The sequence below is a fragment of the Medicago truncatula genome, chromosome 1 (genome assembly GCF_003473485.1).
Source record: "Medicago truncatula cultivar Jemalong A17 chromosome 1, MtrunA17r5.0-ANR, whole genome shotgun sequence".
Taxonomy (NCBI): Eukaryota; Viridiplantae; Streptophyta; class Magnoliopsida; order Fabales; family Fabaceae; genus Medicago; species Medicago truncatula.
The window spans coordinates 473,349-495,676 of NC_053042.1; the positions used below are offsets into that span (position 1 = coordinate 473,349).

Here is a 22,328-nt window from a genome sequence, read left to right on the forward strand (position 1 = left end):
TTAGTATTACCTTGTTAAGTACTAGCTTATAAATGGACACAGATTTTATATATATGTTTTTATTGTTTCTAAACAAAATCAATAAAATTGAGAAAACAACTATATTTACAATAATTCGATTCAACCGTCAAAACATCTTTGCACTTTTTTTTTTGAATGACAAAATGTCAGTATGTTACACCTTACAGTTTTTTCTTTGAAAGACTTGAATCCTGGACTTTGAACTCCTCAACACCTTTAATCTCTCAGCTCAAACCAGCTAAGCTATTCAACCCCCAACATCATTGCACTTATTGTCCCAAGTCATCTCAAATAAGAACTAAATTCTTCTTAGACTAAGATTTTTTTAAACTACTCAAAAAGGAAGAAAGAAAAGATCTTTATGAACTAAAGTACTAAGAAATAGTGACACCTAAATTTGACTACACCTATTTCCTCTAAAGATCTGCAAGAGAACTTCTTCTACTTATTTGCCAAGAAGTTCATACAAATTGGTGGATGAATCTTAAACCAAGCAAGAAGAGATGAAGGAAGAACCCATATCCCATCTCCACAAATCAAACCAGAAGCAACAGCTGGAATCATCAAACCTGCTTCCTTGTTTTTCATCCAACTCCAAACAAACACTACCAAACTCCCCACACACATGTCAATGGCAAAGTAAGCACCTACAACAAAAGGTACAGCCATTGCCATTGGAAGTGGGACCCACTTCCCTATGTTTTTAGGGTTCAAATCTCTCAACAAATTAGCCAACAAAGCAAATGCAAAAAACCCACAACAGAATTGCAAGCAATGGCTTGGTAGTGCTGAAAAACCTTCAACACCAAAAATTGCCATGTTTCTATATATGATAGCATAAGGTGCTTTATATTCACCATTAGGGTTTCCAACATCATATGTATTGTAGAAAATAAAGAATGTGAGTGGTGCTACAACACAACCTATTGCCGTACCAATTGCTTGTGTCGCAAGCATTGATCTCGGTGAAGTTAGAGTTAAATAACCAGTTCTGAAATCATGCATTAAATCAGATGAAGTTGAAGCTAGTGATTTTATTAGCCCACATGCTACAAGTCCAGAAACAACACCATTACTTTTTCCTCCTAGGGCTGCAAGAATGAAAAGTGCTACTTTTCCATAGTTATAGGACATGTTCATGTCGGTTAAGCCGGCACCATAAGCATTGCAAAAACCAAGAATTGGTGCTAGGAGATAAGCTACGACCACAAAGTACCACTTCACTTGTGGGAACATTAAAGGGATCACAATGATGGATATTATGGTGAGCACTGCATATCCTGCACATGCTAACCATATTGGAATGCTTTCTTTTATAAAGAATTCATCGCGTGTAAGATCGTCTAGAGTCTGGTTCTGGTTATTATCTGCAGCTGAAGCTGTAGTGAAAAAATATCTATATTAGATTCAGTGTTGTCAAATAAGTAGAGAACTAGCCGTACCAGGTCTAACATAGAACAACTATTCATATACCAATTTCATTGGAAATAAATAAATTACTTCTTCTATTGATATGGTAGTATAGTGTATTTGAATATAGGCTTATAGAGTGGTAATTAGCAAGGTAAGCAAGCATTATTAAAACCTAAACTTAGTTTATCGATTGCGAATGTCAGAAAGCAAAAAAGACGCAATAAAAACACCATGGCGCTGCCATGCTTCATGAATTGGCCATGGTGGTTGTCACAAAGTATGTCAGCGCAATCCGCCATGGCCGATAAAGCTGTCAAGCTTGAAAATTACATAACCCATGAACTGCAAAAAGTGATAAAAAGGTCATTTATTTACCTGCATTTTGATCCCTCATTTTCATGCAGGCCTGAAAATTTAAGGCACTAAAATATATAATTTTGATAAAATTGTAGAGCCCATCACCAAGGATTAATGCAATGGAAATAAAAACCTGCATCATGAAAATTAAGGAAAGTTAAGGCTTAAAATGAAAAAAACACAACTCAAATCAAAGTAGTACTAATAGTGTGTCCTTCAATTTTTGTTCAATCAAATACCTTATAACCATTAAGACTCTTCATGCTACTCTCTGGTAAACTTTCAGGGAACCAATTTCCTTTTAGTACTCTGATCAATGGCCACATAATGCCCCATGAAACCACAGCACCAAAAAGCAATGATAAATTGACAAGATGAGAACAGATCATTCCTGCTCCAACATATGTCATGCTGAAATCAAAGTAAAATCTGCAAAAAATATCAAGCATTCTAGTCAGTTATAATTGACAAACGTTTCATGGTTCAGATTCATAAAACAAAAGACAGTTAAAGCAGTTGAAGTTAGAGGACCGGTTCAAACTCTAGCTATAGAGAAAATACTAACACAGCAACTATTAAACTAACATTTACTTATTAAAAAAAGAGAGAGATGGAATCAAAGCACACACGTGTTTTTCCACGCTTTCAACCCGAAAGTAGGAAACTGAGCGAATCCGCATTGGCCATCACCAGCATAGAACCATTGGAAGAAAGACCAAAGCAAACTGAATGAGAAGAATTGCGTGAAACCCTTAACCTGCTTCCTGTGAAAGATGCCAAATTAGTTTTATATGTTTTCATCTTGAAATAACAAATATAGAATACAAATAGCACAAACATAATTTGTTTCATAATCATACTTGGCCATGACATTTCCTTTAGGAGTATGGAATCCATTAATAAGAACACCTGTAGCAGTTCCACTTGGATAAGGTAATTTAGAGTCTATTATCATCATCTGTTATATAACATAGCAAACAATATTCGAGTTAGTCTAAACCTTATTCATCTTAAAATAAAGACCTCCATCACTTCAACATTACATAAACTAGTAAACTTCGAGAATACCAAATGTACTCAAGTAATCAAGTGAAAAGGCATAGAAAACAATTCATATGGAAAATTGATCTGATTTCATCAAAATTTTCTCCAATCACTATATATGTCATTGGATGAATATTCAACAGTTCATATTCTGAGTGTTTATATTAGACCTGATTTGATGAAGTCAGAGTATGAACAGTCTAACCTTCATCCAATATGGCAGAGATGCAGTGATTGTAGGAAATTTTGACCGCGAAAATTAGACTGCTATAGAAAACTATTTGACAAAACTTTATACTAAATGGCATACAGTAGAATAATAGTAATTTGACTGCACAAAATCCGGATTCATTCATAAGCAATACCTTACGAAAAGGAATTAAAGCTGTCAGCCCAACAAAGTAAGAAACAAAGAGAAAACCAGTCATCCAGCCAATTCCAGGCTCCTTGGTGTCAGGAGTATTCCCTGGGGTACTAGCCCCCCCGACTCGATCATATGTGCTCCTATTTAAAGCCAAAAGGTAAGATCCAAAACCACCTATAAATAAACAAGTAAAATTTAGAAAACTTTAAATACATATACTTTCAGTTCTTCATTTATACATACAAAATAGAAATTAAATAATGATTGCTAAGCAATTGGTTTGACTCAAGTGGTTAATGAGCTTCACTGAAGGTTTAATTGTTCAGGAGTAACCGAGGTCAAACCCTGGACTAACCCTGACAAGAGTTTACTTATCTCCTGACCGAACTCTGGATTACCAGGGCTCCATTCCCCTAGGAACTGGAGGATTAAAGGCAATCTTCATTTTCGAAAATAATTCATTTTAAACTGTAAACAAAGACATTGAATTGAAAATAAAACAAAAACTCACCTCCAAAAGATGCACTGTAACATGCAACAGCACAAGTCTGAATTATGGTATTTTCCTGTCTAGTGAAAGGTGTTGAAACAATATTTGCTTTCTCAAGAATCTTAGTCCAAAGTTTGATGAACACAAAGCCAAGAAGTGCAACTGAAACATTGAGATTAGGGACTAAACCAGTTGTGAGGTTCAGCTTCATCACAATCACACTATAAATTATGCCAATAAGAATGCTTGCTATTAGTCCTCTAATTGTGATCTGTTTCATCCATGGTGCTACTGTACTTGCATCTTCTAACTCATCTCCAACCTTTTCTATGTCATTTCTCTCCAAAATTTCAATCTCTTTAAGTTCTTGCTCTTCATTGCTTACATTGCCCATTGGAATTATCAAATCCTTTAAAGAATGTAGATTAAATATTATGGTAAGCACAACTAATTTGCAACTTATAACTTCTCTTTGCAATTCTTTTCTATAAAGTGATTTGAATGTGAAATGATTTATGTTTGAATACATTTATATAAAAATGAGTTATAAATTCAAGTCTAAAAATCAATTGTAGAAGCCAAAACTATAAATTCTAGCTTTAAGTTAGAATCAATTCTGAAGCTAACAATGAGTTCCACTTGAAAACATCCAAACATATCAAAATCAATTCTACCCCCTAAAATTAAATTTGTCTCATCAAAAAGTGGAACCAAGCATTCAAACATTTGAATTTTGATTTTGAGACATGGACTTCCACAATTAATTTCTCACAACTCTTGTATAAGATTGAGTGCTTGTTTGGTATCGCAATGAGTTTGGCAAAATCATCTGGAGTCACTGCTGTTTTGAAAAAGCTACGTTTTCTAGCTTTAACAAAATTATCATGCCACCTTTATTTTATCCAATCCACCTTGATACCAAACATGCACCAACGCTGCTAAATTCTAATAGCATAAGAAATGCAAGTTAAGAAGAAAAGAAAAAGTTTCTTCAAAAAAAAAAAAGTTGTTGAAATATGAAACCTCTTAAATATTTAAAAACATCATCGTACCTTTGGAAAATTGAACAAGAGAGTGTGATGAATGAAGCTTAGAAACTCAGAGATATGAGATAAGAATCTCACAAACCAACCAAAGGACAAGTTCTGAAACTCTTATCAAATCAAATATATATATATGTCAATCTGAAACGTGTGATTACACGACATTAATAACATTTGCAGTGCAATCCGACATATATGTCAGCCATAATAACAAAAGGAAAACAAAAGTACATTACAAAAAATGAAACAACCTTTGCGTTGTAATGTCGTGCAATGTAGTAATAGATTAGATAGTTCATGTTTTGTACTATTATGATAGAGAAAGAATGTACTTGAAATGAGGTTCTTTTGTTTCACATAGGTTCCATCCGTAAATGTAGATGTCGTAATCTTTACTGTAAATGTCGACATTTCTCTTAACAAATCTTGGTTGACATGAGAGTCTAATCTCTTTCGCTAAATAAAGTATTTGGTGTGTGGCTTACACATTGTAATTAATCACAAAAAGTAGTAAATGAGTAATAAATGTGATCATGTAAATGGAGAGAGAAAGTTGTAAATGGTCAATTAGTCCTAAATCACACAGGACAATGAAAAAATGTATCGATAACAGAAAATATAATAGAAAAATGTGGATTTATTTTATTTCATGGTGAAGGGAAATAGTAGTTTTAATGATAGAATATATATATATATATATATATATATATATATATATATATTATATATATGGAGAAAATACATTTTCGTTGAAAGAATCTCTTTGATATTTTTTTTTATATGATATGGAGTAAGGGTGTTTTTGGTGGGGTTTGGTTTGATTTTGAGGTTAGTAATATGAATTACAAGATAAAAAAAATGTGGTTTGATTTGGATTGATTTGGTTGTTGTGACCTTTTGCGAGACAATATAATTTCTTGTTAAAAACAATTCATTTTTAAGGTTATTTTCATCAACATAGACCAAATTAAAAACATGAATCAAAAAACATCTGAACAAATTATATGAATTGATTTTTAGTTTGAGCCGTTATCATTTTTTGGTCATGTTGTTCGGATGTATTCTATTAAACATGTCTTTCTATAAAGTTTGGTCCTTGTTCGGATCAATTTTTGACACATCACATGTTATTTCCATCAACATCATCAATCTTTTTTTTTTTTTTTTTGAAGAAATCAACATCATCAATCTTAAAACCCAAAAAAACCACCAACTTTGACTCAATATCTACTAGAAGTTAAATCAATATGAAAGTTTGAATTGATTTGACGTTGAAGTGATGAGATGATGAAGAAATTTGGAAAGTTCTTTTTTTTTTTTTTTTTTTTTCCACCTTAATTAGCTATGGTTTCATCGTTAGCAACCATGACTAGCTTTAATTTGAGCCACTGTATATGGTTTTTTTATTTTTTTTAGGGAGTGATCCTATGCTTAGCTGAATAAATTAAAATCTAATTTTTTCTATATGATACATCAAGATTTTTTTAACATGATATATACCATAAAATTTAACAAATAACTACAAAAATATCTACTAAACTACTATTCCTTTTCATTTGTCAAATTTATTTTATTTTATTTTTTGAAAAATAGAAAGTTGAAGCCCAAAATGAATGAAAACAAAGGAACATTATTTTTGTACACTACCTTAATTTTCGAAACATATTACATACCTGAAACATGTCTTAAAAATTAGGGTTTTTCTTAGTTTGTGTGTTGAACAAAGTAGATTCCTTGTACCCACATGATTTATTCTTTGTTTATTTCATAATTGAGCATAGGTGGTTGGACTAAAACTGTCATTTATGCGCGTTTATGGAATTGGAAATAGGGAGATAGGACTAAAACTGCAAAAAACATATAGTTTAGGAACGATTTTGTTCGATTTAAAAGAGGTATGACAAATTTCGTGAGTTGGTCAAAATGCAAAGATCAAAAGTATAATTAAGCCAATTTTCAAAGATATGTGACCAACTTGGCATGAAAAAAAATTATATGACCTGTTTGAAAGTTTAAATTAAGTTACAGGATATTGTGTTGTTTTGCCAATAAAATAAGACATCATTTAATTGACCATTCAACCCATCATTTCTACCAAATACACACGTAAAACTGATTCTCTTTTATTTGCAAAACTGACATGTTTGTATTATTGTGTTGAAGTACACAATTCCCTTGCTAACAAATAGCATAGCTCTTGTCATAAAACATAAACAAAATGTTAAACCAGGTTTTAGAAATTAATATCTTCAGCTACCCTTCAAAAACAAGCATTCTAGCTAAGCGATGGCTAATGCAAAAGGACAAATGAATGCCACGTAAATTAGCAGAGCTAAACTGGAAAATACCCTGTTTTAGAGAATATGAGAAAGAAAGAAAAAACATCCCTAATTGTATTGTAGATAATAACTCAACATTTTCTAACAGTTACATGGCACCGCCCCCTCTTCGCAAAGGTGCTCCAAAGAGTCATCAGATTGGTGTCTGAAATCAAAATTCAAAAAAAGAAAATAAATAGGAAGTTTCTCTATTTGGGAGTAATAAGCAATAAGCCAGGCAGCGCAACTCCGGTGCTTATTTTAAATGCAGAGGAGAATCTGCTAGTCTGAAATATGGAAATTTTGTACACTAAAAATTATAAACTAGATTTGTTGATTGCATTGATCAGAATCATGTCTCTATTTTGTCATGAAGGGTGACCACTAAGTTATGTGCGTCATCTAGCAATTTCAAAACATCAAGATGTCCTGACATGCTATTGCATTCCCTAATGATCTCATCCATGCTGCTATACTTTTCAATGATCAATTTCCTCCTCTGCAATACCGAAGCTGCTATTGCGTAAAGCAACAGATCATCTGTTGGTGGTGCACGCTTTCGAACTTTGTTCCATGCAGAATGCCCAATACCTGCCCTTATTGCAGCTTGATCTGCCCACATTACTTCCCAAAGGCAAATTGTCTGTTCAAATGTCAGTTCCCTCCGAAACAATACCACCACCATCCTATAAACAAAAAAGCAATCTTCAGCCTGAAGCTTCTCCAAATGCTTAAATAGATGGCCATCCTTATACTTGATGATTTTTGCAACTAACTCTAGTTGCCTCCTTATACCCACCTCATCAAGCCTAAAATTTTGCCGTGCCTTCTTCATGAATCCAACAAAACACCAAAAAGCCTCGTGATCCTCAGATATAATACTAACTATAGGAGATAGCAGGTCACTCATACCCTGGCAGTAGCCAATTTCAGAGTCATATAGTGCATATGCTTCAAGAATAGCAACTAGTCGGGCAGCATGATAGATTCTGCCAGCCTCTAGGTGATCATAATCCTCCAAGCCAACAGCCTCAGCAGTCTGACGTGCTATACTGTCTGATACGGAAGCTTGAGAGGGGTAGTGTGCCATCCATTCTGCATTGGCACGTAATGCATCGAGTCGGATAATCCGTTGCCAGGTGGAGAAGTCTTCATTAGTTGGTAGCTTTGGTGGAACCTTTTCTTGTAAGGGAGATGAGACTTCCTTGGTAGTTTTCACAGGATTGTTATCCTTCTGATCATCACCAGGAGGAGCTGTTTGAATTACTTCAGGACCTTCAACGGAATCCTTGGTAGTTCTCAAGGAGTTATTATCTTCCTGAACATCACCATAAGGAGCTGTTTGAATTACTTCAGGACCTTTGGCGGAATCCTCGGTAGTTTTCATGGGTTTGTCATCTTCCTGAACATCATCAAGATGAACTGTTTGAATTACTTCAGGAGCTTCGGAAGAATCCGCATCCGGCATAGATGCATCAGCATTGTTGACATTAACATAATCGTCTCCTTCCAACGAATATTCAGCTTCTGGAGTTTTGTCCTGACTAGACAGAGTTTCCCTGGCACTGGCTGCATCATCAGAACTAGAAGAAGAACTAGAAGAACGAGAATCTTGAGCAAGACTTCCATCACCTCCTTCATAGCTGATTTCACCAATTTCATTTAACTTACTGTTTTCATTGCTTTGCTTGATGAGTTTCGTGCATTGTCTACGGAGTTCTTCATATTGCTTTCTGTGTATTAAAATTTGGCCACAAAATCAACCAGATGTTAACACATGAATATAGATTTGTAATATTTATCATACACAGATATATAAATAATCTGGGAATTAAACTTGTATGCTAACCTATTTTGAGTTTTTACAGCATCTCTTTCATCTTTGGTGCTGTTAAAGTCATACCTGTCTAAGTCATACAAGTGTAATCAGTAAATGAATAAAGGAAAAAAGTAAAACACAATCTAACAGTCTAATAGAAAGAAAGGACAAGGTAATTCATTCCCTTCCTAATGCATAATTGTATATTAACTTAAAGATAACTAAGATAAGATTCATTGTAATTATGCAAGGGTGAAGACTATCTAAAAATGAAATAGAGAGAATGGCATACTTACACTCCAAGTAGGAATGGCCAAACTTCAGCCCTTATTCTAGGATGAACACCCTGCATCAGATATTTAAAATGCACTCAATCCAAAAAGAAACAAAAGACGCACAAATTTAAAGTACAGGTGAATAATTGGTAAACTCACTCCATTGCGCACTCTTTTCAGGAACTTAGTTCCACCATCACGGAGTCTACCATCTTCTGTAAACAAGCTTTTCCATTGCTGAGGTGAAAGGGGGTGTTTTCTTTTCCTGCATGAGCATGGGATTTAAGTTGACCAATTAAAATATGAGTAACAATTAAGTACTGCAATAAAAGTAAACAAAAGCGCTCTAGCACAATGGAGGAACTTTTTGAAGCCAATTATCGTTTTCCCCCATTGAAAAAGTCATTGTCATCGACTTCATACATTTTATTCTATTAGTGTTTCTGATTTTTGAGCGAGACGTTTTACACAACTATCTAAATTTATTAATCATGAAGCAGTTATTATTGTGTTAGAGCTACTTGCTTCTATTTATCTGTCTATTTTAAGAAAAGTCTTCTACTAATGTGAAAAATTTTTACACCTCTGTTTCCAGTCACTTTTCTCCCAAATCCGTGCATCGCACCGGTCTAGATTTAAGATTGGAGCTGCTGTCAGCTGTGTACTTTTCAGCACACCCAAAGGACAAACCCTAGTATCACCCAAAAAGTAAAAGTACTAACCTCAGCATATGATACATTAGTAGCACTATTTACTACTACGTCATTTTTTCAAGAGATGGAGGAACCTATATTCTCCAAGCACTATAACTCGCAATTTCTTAGTTATTTGCAAAATCCAGAATACTATATAATTTCCCCTAAAGTACTACTAGATACAGCAATTCCATAACATAGAGCATTACTGTATTTTTACAAGCAATAAACTTAATTAGGCCCAGAAAATATCCTTCTTAAGTTCCAACATGAACATTAGACAAGCTCAAAATATATGCTAACATTGATTTTTCTTTTCAGGCTAGAAATACATAAAAAATAAATGTTGCTGCAATCTTTCCTTCAAAGGAAATTGCAACAACAGATTTTTGAATATCAATCTGGAACATTATCGAGTTAAAAAAACATCATCTAAAAACAAATAAAATCCTAGTAAAAGGTAATTTAGTGGCATGCAATTGATTTGAATCAGAGATACAGTTAAAAGAATTTAAAGGAATTTTAACATTAACAACAAGGCCAAATACACATTAGGGTCCGGGTGTCCTTAGAGTTTAACGTATGTAACAGATTAGTCCTTTTACTTTCAAATTGACTTTACTAACTTCCTGACCGATTCGAGATTACAAAAGACCTTTCCCCGGGAAACCGGATGCTTAAGACAAAAAAAGGAACTTGAAATCCAATAATTTCATCATCAACACAAAACAAAGATATCCATTTCCCTATAACCAAATTTTCTCCACAACTTCATAATTTAATTAACATAAATCGCATTATTTTCAATTTTGTAAAAAAAAATAAAAAAAATCAAGAATAAAGCGATTGAAACACAAAATAGATAGATCTAGTTAGGAGTGTTGAATTAATTACCTACTGTAGAAAATGACAGCGACGATAGCGACACCGGCGAGGGCGGTGAAGACGACCGCCGGAGTAGAGTTTGGTGGCGTTGCGGCCATGAGAGAGAATCTACCCTTGCGGCCGGTTTTGGCACCGGCGGCAACAGAGAGAATGGCAGTTGTGTCGGTGTTGAAGTGGGAGGAGGATGTGTTCATCTCATCTCATTTCATGGATCAGAAATTTGGAATTACGTTAATGCCCTTTTGTATCATTTCTCTCGCATCATTCTTCTTCATTCACATTCCGAGTTATTTCTATGTCTTTTCTGCAAAAAGAGGGTGAAATGGAAATAGAAGAAGGAAGAAAGTTCCACGTTCTAGATGATTGATTGATTACGCATAGAAGAAGAAGAAGATAAGCATTTTAGTTAATTTTTGGTTATGATCGACAGTTTTTCCATTTATATATATTATTGTAGGGGACTTATACGGGAATTATTCATTTCATAGGGGCAATAAATCATTTCATGCATTTAAGATTATAACGACTGAATTTATTAATTGGTCTAATAATTTTTTTTTTTTGTGAATTTAGTCACCGACAAAGATTAAATCTAAACTAATCTCACATTTTATACCGGAGACAAATCAATCGCTATATTTTAATGGATCAGTGGTCAATACATCATCTCTTCTATATAAAAATGTCTGAGAAATTGGATTGAGAAAATTGTAAGACATCAATTGAGGTCTTCACTCTAAGATGTTAACGACTAAATTGATGGATTTTTCATATATTTCAAACACTAAATTAACTTATTTATATTTCTATAGTTTATAGACTAAATTAAAGAGAGTAATTGTTTAGAAATTAATTTGTTGATTTATTCATTGTGAAATTTTATGACAGAAGTATTAACATAACCTGACATCATTAATATTTCAAAATAATTCTTAAAAGTTAGAATCATTAAACATTACTCAGATTAGTCTATCTAATTCAATTTTTATCAAAATAAAAATCCATCAATTTTGTCTAATGATAAAAGAACAAATTTTGAATTAGGGTGTCCTGAGTTTGAACCTCACTAATACAATTGAAAAGTGTTTTAGACTGCATCATCCCCTCACCCTAAACTTTTGTCATAAAAAAAAATATATCTGAATTTTGGCCACTTAATTGCCAATGCATCTCATATCATTAACTTTAATATATCAACCAAGGGACAAATTTGATTGACATTTTATACAATTTCAGAGAATAAGTTCAACATTTTGTGTATATCCCATATATATCTTGCAGGCCAAGCCAAGTGAGAAAGCAATTAAAAGAAAATTATGCAATGCCTTGCAGGCTTATAAAAAAAAAAGTGATGCCTAGTAGTGTGGTTTCAATTTCTTGATGAGTCACTATTTTGTATTATATATTCTTTATAAGTTGATGTATAAAATTCATGTCCTGAAATATATACATGCATGTTTTCTTACCAATTCTACTGCTATTGATTTTGTACAACTCTCTACTCTCATGTTATCATTGATTTGTGTTCTTTTATTCTAATAAACTTGGTCAAATTATCCAGCATAAAATATATCTCTTCTACTCTTTGGTGACTTTTATCACTAGCAAGAAAAATATGAACCCCATCTCTGTCTTCTATCCAACTGCACCCTGGACTCTTTTGCATTCCCTTATCATTCATTAACTCTCTGGTTTTAGCAAGATCATGCCATCTTCCCGCAGAAGCATACAAGTTTGCTAACAAAACATAGTTTCCGGTGTTACTCGGCTCCAATTCTATGAGCTTTTCTGCTGCAATTTCACCTAAGGCAACTTCCTTGTGAATAAAACAACCTCCAAGTAGAGCACTCCAAGTCACTGAATCAGCTTCCATTGGCATGTTTTTGATAAGTTGATACGCTTCATCGAGCTTTCCTGCACGACTCAAGAGGTCGACCATACATGTATAATGTTTTAATGTTGGCGTGATGTTGTATGTTTCCATTAAATAAAAGCATTCATAACCAATCTTAATTGATCCCGCATGAACACATGAAGAAAGAACTGATAGGAAAGTTACATGGTCCGGTCTAACTCTGCTGTCCAACATTCTGCGAAAAATAACAATTCCTTCTTCCCCGTGTCCATGCATTGCATAAGCAGTGAGCATAGCATTGTGGCACACCAAATTCGGGTTTGATATCTTGTTATAAACTTGATAACAGTGTTTAATACTCCCGCATTTTGCATACATGTCTACTAAGGTGGCTCCAATATGAGCATCAGAGTCGTACCCTGCTCGTATGGAATATGCATGGACCTGCTTTCCACGGTGGATTGTCGCCAACTTGGAACATGCTGCTAAGATTATTCCAACTGTGTATATGTCAGGCCTCAAACTTGAAACCTGCATTTCGTTGAACAATTGCATTGCTAAATCATATTGTTTATTTTCCACAAGGCCAGCTAAAATGCTATTCCAAGTATACACATTTGGCTCAAAACCATCACTTTTCATTCTTTCAACAAGTTCTCTAATCTTTCCAATTTGATTACACCGAGCATAGCCAGATATCAATGCATTCCATGTTGATGTATCTCTTTCACTTATTTCATCAAATGCCATTTGAGCAGCTATAATGTCATTGCATTTACAATACATTTCTACCAAAGCTCCACCGACAAAACTGTTGGATTGCAGACCTTTGACAATTGCAATAGAATGTATCTCTTTCCCTTGTCGAATGCAAGTCATATCAGCAAATCCAGTAAGGATACTTCCAAGAGTGAATGAATCAGGTTCAATTCCTTCCATGAGTAAATCTCGAAACAACATCAGAGCATCATCAAACATGAAATTATCAACATGTCCTGATATCATACAATTCCATGATATTCTATCCCTCTCCACGCCTTCTTGTTCCATCTGATAAAACAGTTCCTTTGCCTTCCCGACATTTCCATTTTCCAAATATCCAACTATCATGGTATTGTATGACGCTGCACATTTCCTCGCAAACTTGGAAAATATTTTGAAGGCGCTTTTCATATCGCCACATCTTCTATACATGCCCACTAATGCATTTGCAACAAAACCATTAGAGAACAACTCATGTCTAACAATGTAGCCATGCAGCTCTTTCCCAACGAAAAGCCATTTCATCCTAGAACAAGCAGGTAAAACACTGGCCAGCGTTCGAGCATCCGGCGCCACCCCGGCTCCCACCATTCTAGCAAACAATTCAACCGACTCCACATCATAAGCATTACTCGAGAATCCTCCAATAACCGCACTCCAAGTAACAACATTAGGTTCCAATTCACTCAACAACATATTTTCCAACAAATCCAAAGCCTCATACACCACCCCATTAGCAACACACGCAGTTATAATAGAATTCCATGAGACACAGTCCTTCTGAGTCATACCTTCTAAAACCTTCTTAGCCTCATCTAAACTCCCACATTTACCATACATATCAATCAAAGCATTCCCCACATAAACATTAGTAACAAACCCATGTTTCAAAACCATCCCATGAACTTGTCTACCTAGTTCCAAATCACCGAGACCACAACAAATGTTCAAAACAACCGGAAACACAAAAAAATCCAATTTTTCTCCCAGCCCATCACATAAAAACTCTTCAAAAAGCATAAAACCTTTGTAAAACAACCCCATGTTAAGATGAAGACGTAAAACCGCAGTCCAAGAATGCAAGTTTTTAAGAGTCATTTTATCGAACATGTGCCAGGCGTCTTCGAAAGAGGAGTTAATGGAGTACATTTGAAGTAACTTGGTTTGAACAAAGTTGTGGTTGTAAAAACCAGTTTTAATTGAGTGTGAGTGAAGTTGTTTTCCTAAAGTGAGGGAGTTGGAAGATTGTAGAATGGTGGAGTAGGTGGTGGAAGTAAGTGGAGGGGTGTGAAGAAGGGAAAAATTGGGTGGTTTTGTTTGGTGTTTGGGAAGTGGTGGAAGTGTGAGGGGGTCTGAAACCAAGGTGTGCATGTTTAGATGAGAGAAATGGAAGATACACAAAAGGAATATGGAAAAGCAATTCTAAAAAGAGTTTCTTAACTTTTTAATTGCTCCATGTACCACTTGGCTAAGAGAAAACTGCATGTTATTTGGATGGTGTGTTTATGGTCTATTTTGAAAGCAACAAATGATGTTATCTTGATTTTAAATAAATTTTGGACAAATAGAAATTATATCGGCAAAATTACACTTTTAATTTCAAGTAACAATTTCATCCTTTATCTTTTTTTAATTTCAATTTAATAGTATTAGTTTTACTCCTTCAACAAAAAAAAAAGGTGCCGTCTCGTAAGTACAACTCAATTAATAGTTATGAAGACGTTTGAATTCCATAAGTCTGAGCTCGAATCTCAAATTCTCTATAAAAGTGTGTGAGTTTAGTTACTTGATTATTTAACGAAAAATGTAAAGTTTTAAAGGTTTAATTGTTTTACAGTGTATGTTTCATCATATATAGGAACGTATGTGAATTTCAAAAATATATAGAAACATATGTAGTCTAAGACTTGGTGTATGTTTAGAAATATGATGTGTGTTGTCTACCACTCAACCAAACACTCAAATGTACTTTACGTTTTCCTATTTTAAATAAAACATGATTTTAATCCTCTCATTTCTAAATACGGAGATTTTAATTCTTTATTTCACAAGTTTTATGAAGTCTTTCTACAATGGTTGATTTATTATGTCATGTCATATTAACTAATGATGTGAAATTACAAATAATGGTTTAAAATTAGCAGCATCATATGATTAAATGTAATTCCATGTTATTTAATAAAAATGACATGTCATAGTTTTAAACTAAGCTAGAGGAAACTAAAAGTTATGCGTTCAAAATTAGCTATGAGAATATAGCGGCGTTAAACCTTTTAAGAGAGAGATAGATTTGTCGTCTATTATGATCGTATACGGTTTGAGAAATTAGTTTTAATAGTTTTTTTTTTTATATAAACTATATATTCTTCGCACGCAAGATACTCGTGTCATCTCATCTAAACACTCTTGAGTATTAGTCTTTATAGTTAAGTGTAAAATATATTAGTTTATACAAAAACAGACAAACTAAACTAGAGGAAAAATCTTAGAACCTATAAGGTTGGAATACTAAAATATAAAAAATTAGTACTGAATTATGTTTGAACCCTAAAATCACTTGAGTGAAAATTTACTATTCAACTTGATGATCCTCACGCATCGAAAATACAATAGAATAGGGGACCACGAAAATTGCATGAAATCCTTTACATGACATCTTTGGATTTTCATCAAACAATATAGTATGAGATATGTGCTGTGGAAAAAAAACATGACAAAATCATAATCTTCGTTTGAAAAACCAAAAAACATCGACAACCTGCGAATTGCGAAATGAGAAAAACATTATACTAAGAAGAAAGCCGAAACAAAAAACCACAACACAACATCAACTCACTCAACTCAACCTTATATCGCCAACAAATCTTGTTGTAATGATCCAATGCAAAAGAATATCCCCATTACCCTTTTCATCCACCGCACTTTCCACAATCTTCCGCACCCTCTATCAATCCGCAGCTCCATCTACACCTCCACAATCCTCCATTCCAGACAATAACACCACCACCACCAACAAAAACAAATGTAACATCTCACATTACATCATAGACGACACAAACCTCCTCCGTCCAAGTCTCAATCCAAACTCAACAACCGGTCTTCATGTTCTAGACCTCATCAACAATGGTTCACTTGAACCGGACCGAACCATTTACAACAAACTCTTAAAAAGATGCACCATGCTAGGAAAACTGAAACAGGGAAAATTGGTTCATACCCATTTGATGAATTCTAAGTTTAGGAATGATTTAGTTATTAAAAATTCAATTTTGTTTATGTATGCTAAATGTGGGAGTTTGGAAATTGCGCGCCAAGTGTTTGATGAAATGTGTGTTAAAGATGTGGTGACATGGACTTCAATGATTACTGGGTATTCGCAAGATGGGTATGCGAGTAGTGCTACTACCGCGCTTGTTTTGTTTCTTGAGATGGTTAGAGATGGGTTGAGACCGAATGAGTTTGCGTTGTCGAGTTTGGTGAAGTGTTGTGGGTTTTTAGGGAGTTGTGTTGATGGGAAGCAGATTCATGGGTGTTGTTGGAAATATGGGTTTCAGGAGAACGTGTTTGTTGGGAGTTCGCTTGTGGATATGTATGCGAGGTGTGGGGAGTTAAGGGAATCACGGTTGGTTTTTGATGAGCTTGAGAGTAAAAATGAGGTTTCGTGGAATGCTTTGATATCTGGTTTTGCGAGGAAAGGTGAAGGAGAGGAGGCTTTGGGTTTGTTTGTGAAGATGCAAAGGGAGGGTTTTGGAGCGACTGAGTTTACTTATTCCGCTTTATTGTGTTCTTCTTCGACAACGGGGTCTTTGGAGCAAGGGAAATGGCTTCATGCACATATGATGAAATCGGGAAAGAAATTGGTTGGTTACGTGGGGAACACACTTCTTCACATGTATGCGAAATCGGGGAATATTTGTGATGCGAAGAAGGTTTTTGATCGTTTGGTTAAGGTTGATGTTGTTTCTTGCAATTCCATGTTGATAGGGTATGCTCAACATGGGCTTGGAAAGGAAGCTGTGGAACTTTTTGAAGAGATGATGTTGTGGGTTGAGATTGAACCCAATGATATAACATTCCTTTCTGTTCTTACAGCCTGTAGCCATGCCGGGCTTTTGGACGAGGGTTTATATTATTTTGAGTTAATGAAGAAGTATGGTCTTGAACCAAAACTCTCACACTACACGACGGTTGTTGATCTTTTTGGTCGAGCTGGTCTTCTTGATCAGGCTAAGAGTTTCATTGAAGAAATGCCAATTGAACCAAATGCAACTATCTGGGGAGCTTTGCTTGGTGCGTCTAAAATGCATAAAAATACGGAAATGGGTGCTTACGCCGCTCAAAAGGTTTTAGAGCTTGACCCTTTTTATCCAGGAGCACATACACTGCTATCCAACATTTATGCCTCTGCTGGTCAATGGAAGGATGTTGCAAAAGTGAGAAAGGAGATGAAGGATAGTGGGTTGAAGAAGGAACCGGCTTGTAGTTGGGTTGAGATTGAGAATTCTGTCCATATATTTTCGGCAAATGACATTTCTCATCCACAGAAAAATAAGGTTTATGAAATGTGGGAGAATCTAAATCAGAAAATTAAAGAGATTGGATATGTTCCTGATACAAGTCATGTGCATGTCTTTGTAGATCAACAGGAGAAGGAATTGAATTTGCAGTATCATAGTGAGAAGTTGGCTCTTGCTTTTGCCCTTTTAAATACTAAACCAGGATCCGTTATACGAATTATGAAAAATATCAGGGTCTGTGGTGATTGCCACTCAGCAATAAAATATGTGTCTTTGGTTGTGAAGAGAGAAATCATTGTTAGAGACACCAATAGGTTCCATCATTTTCGTGATGGATCGTGCTCTTGTAGGGACTACTGGTAGTGTCAATTATTATCAACCAATTAGTTGATTTTGCAGAATTCTCTTCTTATTATGTGATCTTACAATATCCATATGCATGAAGGTAAATTAACCGTAAAGGTTTATGTAAATATAAGTCATGATAGCAGGATGCAGTTTAGTTTAAATATTTATGGGCCAACATCTTATTTGAGGCAAAAGGTCTTCATTTATTTTTTAGATATACATTTAACATAAATGTTATATTTTGGATACGTTATTGTGAAGACATACATGGAGTTATTTTAGTTTTCCTTTTCTTCTTCAGTTTTAAGTTTTCCCTATTCATTCTCAGTGTTTATTGCCATCTGCTGAAGCATTGCAGATTGCAGATATTATATATAAATCTTATCATTGCTTCATTTGATTTCCATGATTGTGTGTATGGGTGGAAAATAAGCAAATTGAAAATAGTGAAAAAAAACTCATTTTCCCGGTTTGGTTTGCACACAAAAATGAAAGGGAGAAAAAGCATTAGGTCTTTGAGTGCAGATATCTTATCTCTTTCAGGAAAATGCAAAAGAAGAAAAGAAAGGGAAAAAAATATTGAAAGGGAAGCTTCCACTCTAGCCCTTACAGCATCTCCAATGGTTCACCGTTGGAGGTTCATAACTCTTTTTTGGTGCACTCTACTTTGCCAAATCAGATTTAAGAGCATTACCAACTTTTTTTTCCAACGATTTAACCCTTTCGGAGTTCACAACGGGAAGAAGGCATAGTATCCACATGAAACTTGCTTAAGACAAGTTGATTTCTTGAAAAAGTTTCTTTTGAGAAAATGCATGTGGAAATTGTATATTTGTGAAATGAACCTTTGATAAGTTAACAATGAGAAGATGCATAGTTTGGAAGGTACATAGTTGTGAAATGAAATTTTGAAATGTTATTCTTTGAAAAAGAACTAATTGTGGCTATGGAGCTGTTTGGATTAGCGTAGGTAGGGCTTATTTGGGTTTGTCTATTGGCACAAATGTTTATAGAACTAGTTAAAGGTTGAGCTGAAATTGTTGCTTCACAAATGATTATTCATTAGTATTAGTTGATCATTGATCTGAAATAAATTAACAACTTCCTTCATACCCAAAAAAAAATAGTATGTGATTATCTACAACAAATAAATCAAGTATCGAACAATAAAAAAGATACATAACATTAGCATTGAAAACACAACGTAAAAAATATGAAAAAGTGTGAAAAAAAAAATACTATTAGTATGAAGCAACAACATACCAAAAATGCCTAAATAATGAGGAATAGCTACTATTTGAGCTAATATTTGTCATACTAGTTGTTCATTTATTTTTTCTATACTTTTTCCTTCTTGTTTTATAATATATGTATTCTAATTCAATTTGGGTGGCCTATTTTAGCCTCTTCAAAAAAAAAAAAAATGTATTCTAATTGAAATTTTCACGCCTTTCATTAAATTTCTAAGATTTGAACAAGTTGTTATATTATATGTAAGGAAAAAATAAAAACAAAACTAAATTGTAAAAGTTTTGAATAAAATCACCATTTTAGTTTAAAGGTTTAATGACTAAAGTAAAATTCTTGAAATTTGAGGCAAATAAAGAGTTGATCCAATAAAGAATTACAATTAACTTTATAAGCCTAATCTGCTACTTATTATTGATATAATAAAATTATGTCTACCAATTTTTCTAATATTTCATCGGTTAATCTATTAATCTCATAAATTTAAAGAAATATATGGTCATTATGCAAATAATCATTCCCCGATAAAATAACTAATATCACTATTTTTTTATATCTTTTAATCTCGATTAATCTCTTAAATCAATAACTAATATCCCTATTTTTGCTAGACCAAAAAATAATCCCTATTTTTGGTATCTTTTAATCTTTTTTTAATATTCTCTTAAATCAATAACTAATATCCATATGTTTAGTATATACTCCCTCCGGTCACATTTATAAGCAAAAAATCACTTTTTTGATTCATTCAATATTTAATGTATTTGGTCAATATATAGACCAAATACATTATGTATTCAATGAACCTAAAAAGTGCATTTTTGCTTATAAATGTGACCGGAGGGAGTATATCTTATTGAATGATATGCGAACTCCCGTACAAGACCGTGCTTCTAAATCATTCTCGAATGACCAAAAAAATTGATAATAATAATACCCTTTTAATCCCCTCAAAAAAAAAAAAAACCCTTTTATTATCGACAATTGAGCAAATAGTACTTTTATAACTACATGAAATAATAAGAAATTTTATTTTTTGAATATATGAAAATATTTTACATATATAACATTAAATAGTACTTAAAAAAAACACTAAATAGCACCCTTGTCTAATAGTACTTATGATGAAAATTCTTTCAACAAAATAAATAAAATATGTGAGTTGAAAGTAAATGAAAATCTCAGTTTCATAGAATTGCTTCCATGTCACCCATGCAAATTTCAAAACATAAGGTATCAACATACTATATAACTAGCAACTTTTTCTGAATGCCCAATTCTAAAATGTTATTTACAAAAAGACAATTGATTCTGAACTGTAATCTACGTAGAATTTGTAAATTAGGTTTAGAAAACCTTTTGAATTAGGCACATGGGATTCATCATTCTGAATCATAATTTACATCAATAACTCAAACATTCATCGTTACGGTGAGTGAAATCAAAATTGAGATGTTAAACATTTTTTTCAACCATTAACAAGCATCAATAGCAATATATTTGAATTAGACAAACAATTGAACAAAATAGAAGAAATAAAACCACCTGGAGAGGATGAGATGGTGATCACCGCTGTTTCTAGATGGAAGGTTGGAGATATCGATTCACTGTTCTATTCGTAGAAGTTGGATGGATAGATAAATTGAATGTTTGTGAATTGAGTTGTTTATAACAGTTTGTTTCACAAAAAGAAAAACCAACGATGCCAAAGAAAAGAAGAAGATGAAACAGGGCGAAACAGTGTTATCAATGTCAGAAAAAAACTAGGGTGAGGTTACAGTTTTTAAAATTATATGGGAATAATTAAAAATGGTGGCAATTTACACGTAAGACCTTACATGCCATACAACTCCTTGGTACAACAAACTCATCTTTTGTTACATGGTTGAGAATGAAATATTAAATAAAATTTGAATTTAATACGTTTTTTTTAAATTAAGTTTGAATTTCGATTTATGTTTCCATTTATCATGTGGTGATGAGTAACATAATGATCTTGCACTTTTGCGTTTCTTTAGAGGTAGCCGTAAACAAGATATTGTTTTCTCTTTTGTTGACTTGTTTGTTCTTCATTGATTGAGATTGTGTAGTTTCCTTCCCAAGATAATATATATGATGATGATGATGATGATATGCATGGGCAATGAGTTTCAAAACAGTGTTCATAGTAGTGTTTTATAAACAGCCGCAGACAAGCCAGTCAAACCAGAAACCAATGGGTTAGTTTGATCCGCCTACTCGATTGACCGTGTAACTTAACTAGACCAACATAAACCAGCGACTCCCCTTTCCTTGATTCGAAAACCAACTACTATGTTTTCCATTCAATGGATGCATGGTGAAGGCAGGGTATGGCTTTTATGTCATGTTTGGATGAGTGGTATAGAGTGGAATGAATTAGAATAATCTTGAAAATGTGCCAATGATTGATACTATTGTAGCATTATTGTTATCATATTTCATTATACACCCCACTTCATTCCATCCAAAACATGTATTTGAGTGAAATATATTTTGACATAAATTTGACAACAAAACTTGACAATAATTTGGATGACATTAGTGAAACAAGAGGTTAGAGAAATGTTAGGATTACATATTTTAACACACTCCTTTAACACATCACAAGTTATCCACACCATTTCCTTATTTCAATTCATTTACCAATACAACTCTCTAATGAACTTTTTTTTTTGGAGTCAATTGATTGCAACTCGTCTTCTCCAACATTATGGTTTTGAAATAAGAAGAAAAGCAAAACAAAACAAAACAAAAAGCTCCATGCTCCTTATTCGTCACATCTCCATTTGAACTGACCCATCTCGTCTTTGTTTTATTTTGATCCCATTTCTGATTTCTTTTGTTAGCCATCTC

The 22,328-nt window shown here is 33.8% G+C and overlaps 4 protein-coding genes across 5 annotated transcripts; 1 reads left to right on the plus strand and 3 right to left on the minus strand.

Annotated features, from left to right (window-relative positions):
- Window positions 1–137: 137 nt before the first annotated feature.
- On the minus strand, window positions 138–4,916 carry LOC11429596 (metal-nicotianamine transporter YSL3). Of its 2 annotated transcripts, XM_003588421.4 has the most exons (8): window positions 4,742–4,916; window positions 3,711–4,098; window positions 3,201–3,373; window positions 2,652–2,749; window positions 2,421–2,555; window positions 2,031–2,220; window positions 1,810–1,924; window positions 138–1,400 (listed from the first exon to the last, which is right to left on the minus strand). In XM_003588421.4, exons 2-8 carry the CDS (start codon window positions 4,081–4,083, stop codon window positions 463–465), a joined length of 2,022 nt encoding a protein of 673 aa, XP_003588469.1. In that variant the 5' UTR covers window positions 4,084–4,098; window positions 4,742–4,916; the 3' UTR covers window positions 138–462. The 2 variants fall into 2 exon arrangements, with proteins under 2 accessions (XP_003588469.1, XP_039687601.1); XM_039831667.1 differs by lacking the exon at window positions 4,742–4,916 and having other exon boundaries at window positions 3,711–4,114.
- Window positions 4,917–7,094: 2,178 nt separating this feature from the next.
- LOC11434631 (rab GTPase-activating protein 22) lies at window positions 7,095–11,136 on the minus strand. Its single transcript, XM_003588422.4, has 5 exons — window positions 10,734–11,136; window positions 9,304–9,409; window positions 9,166–9,215; window positions 8,900–8,953; window positions 7,095–8,783 (listed from the first exon to the last, which is right to left on the minus strand). The coding sequence occupies exons 1-5, from the start codon at window positions 10,916–10,918 to the stop codon at window positions 7,403–7,405; spliced, it is 1,776 nt and encodes a 591-aa protein (XP_003588470.1). The 5' UTR covers window positions 10,919–11,136; the 3' UTR covers window positions 7,095–7,402.
- Window positions 11,137–12,014: 878 nt separating this feature from the next.
- Window positions 12,015–14,843, minus strand: LOC11434184 (pentatricopeptide repeat-containing protein At2g13600). Its single transcript, XM_003588425.4, has one exon. It carries the CDS (start codon window positions 14,710–14,712, stop codon window positions 12,229–12,231), a length of 2,484 nt encoding a protein of 827 aa, XP_003588473.1. The 5' UTR covers window positions 14,713–14,843; the 3' UTR covers window positions 12,015–12,228.
- A 1,111-nt stretch (window positions 14,844–15,954) lies between these two features.
- On the plus strand, window positions 15,955–18,487 carry LOC11434632 (pentatricopeptide repeat-containing protein At3g24000, mitochondrial). Its single transcript, XM_003588426.4, has one exon. It carries the CDS (start codon window positions 16,215–16,217, stop codon window positions 18,219–18,221), a length of 2,007 nt encoding a protein of 668 aa, XP_003588474.1. The 5' UTR covers window positions 15,955–16,214; the 3' UTR covers window positions 18,222–18,487.
- Window positions 18,488–22,328: the final 3,841 nt, after the last annotated feature.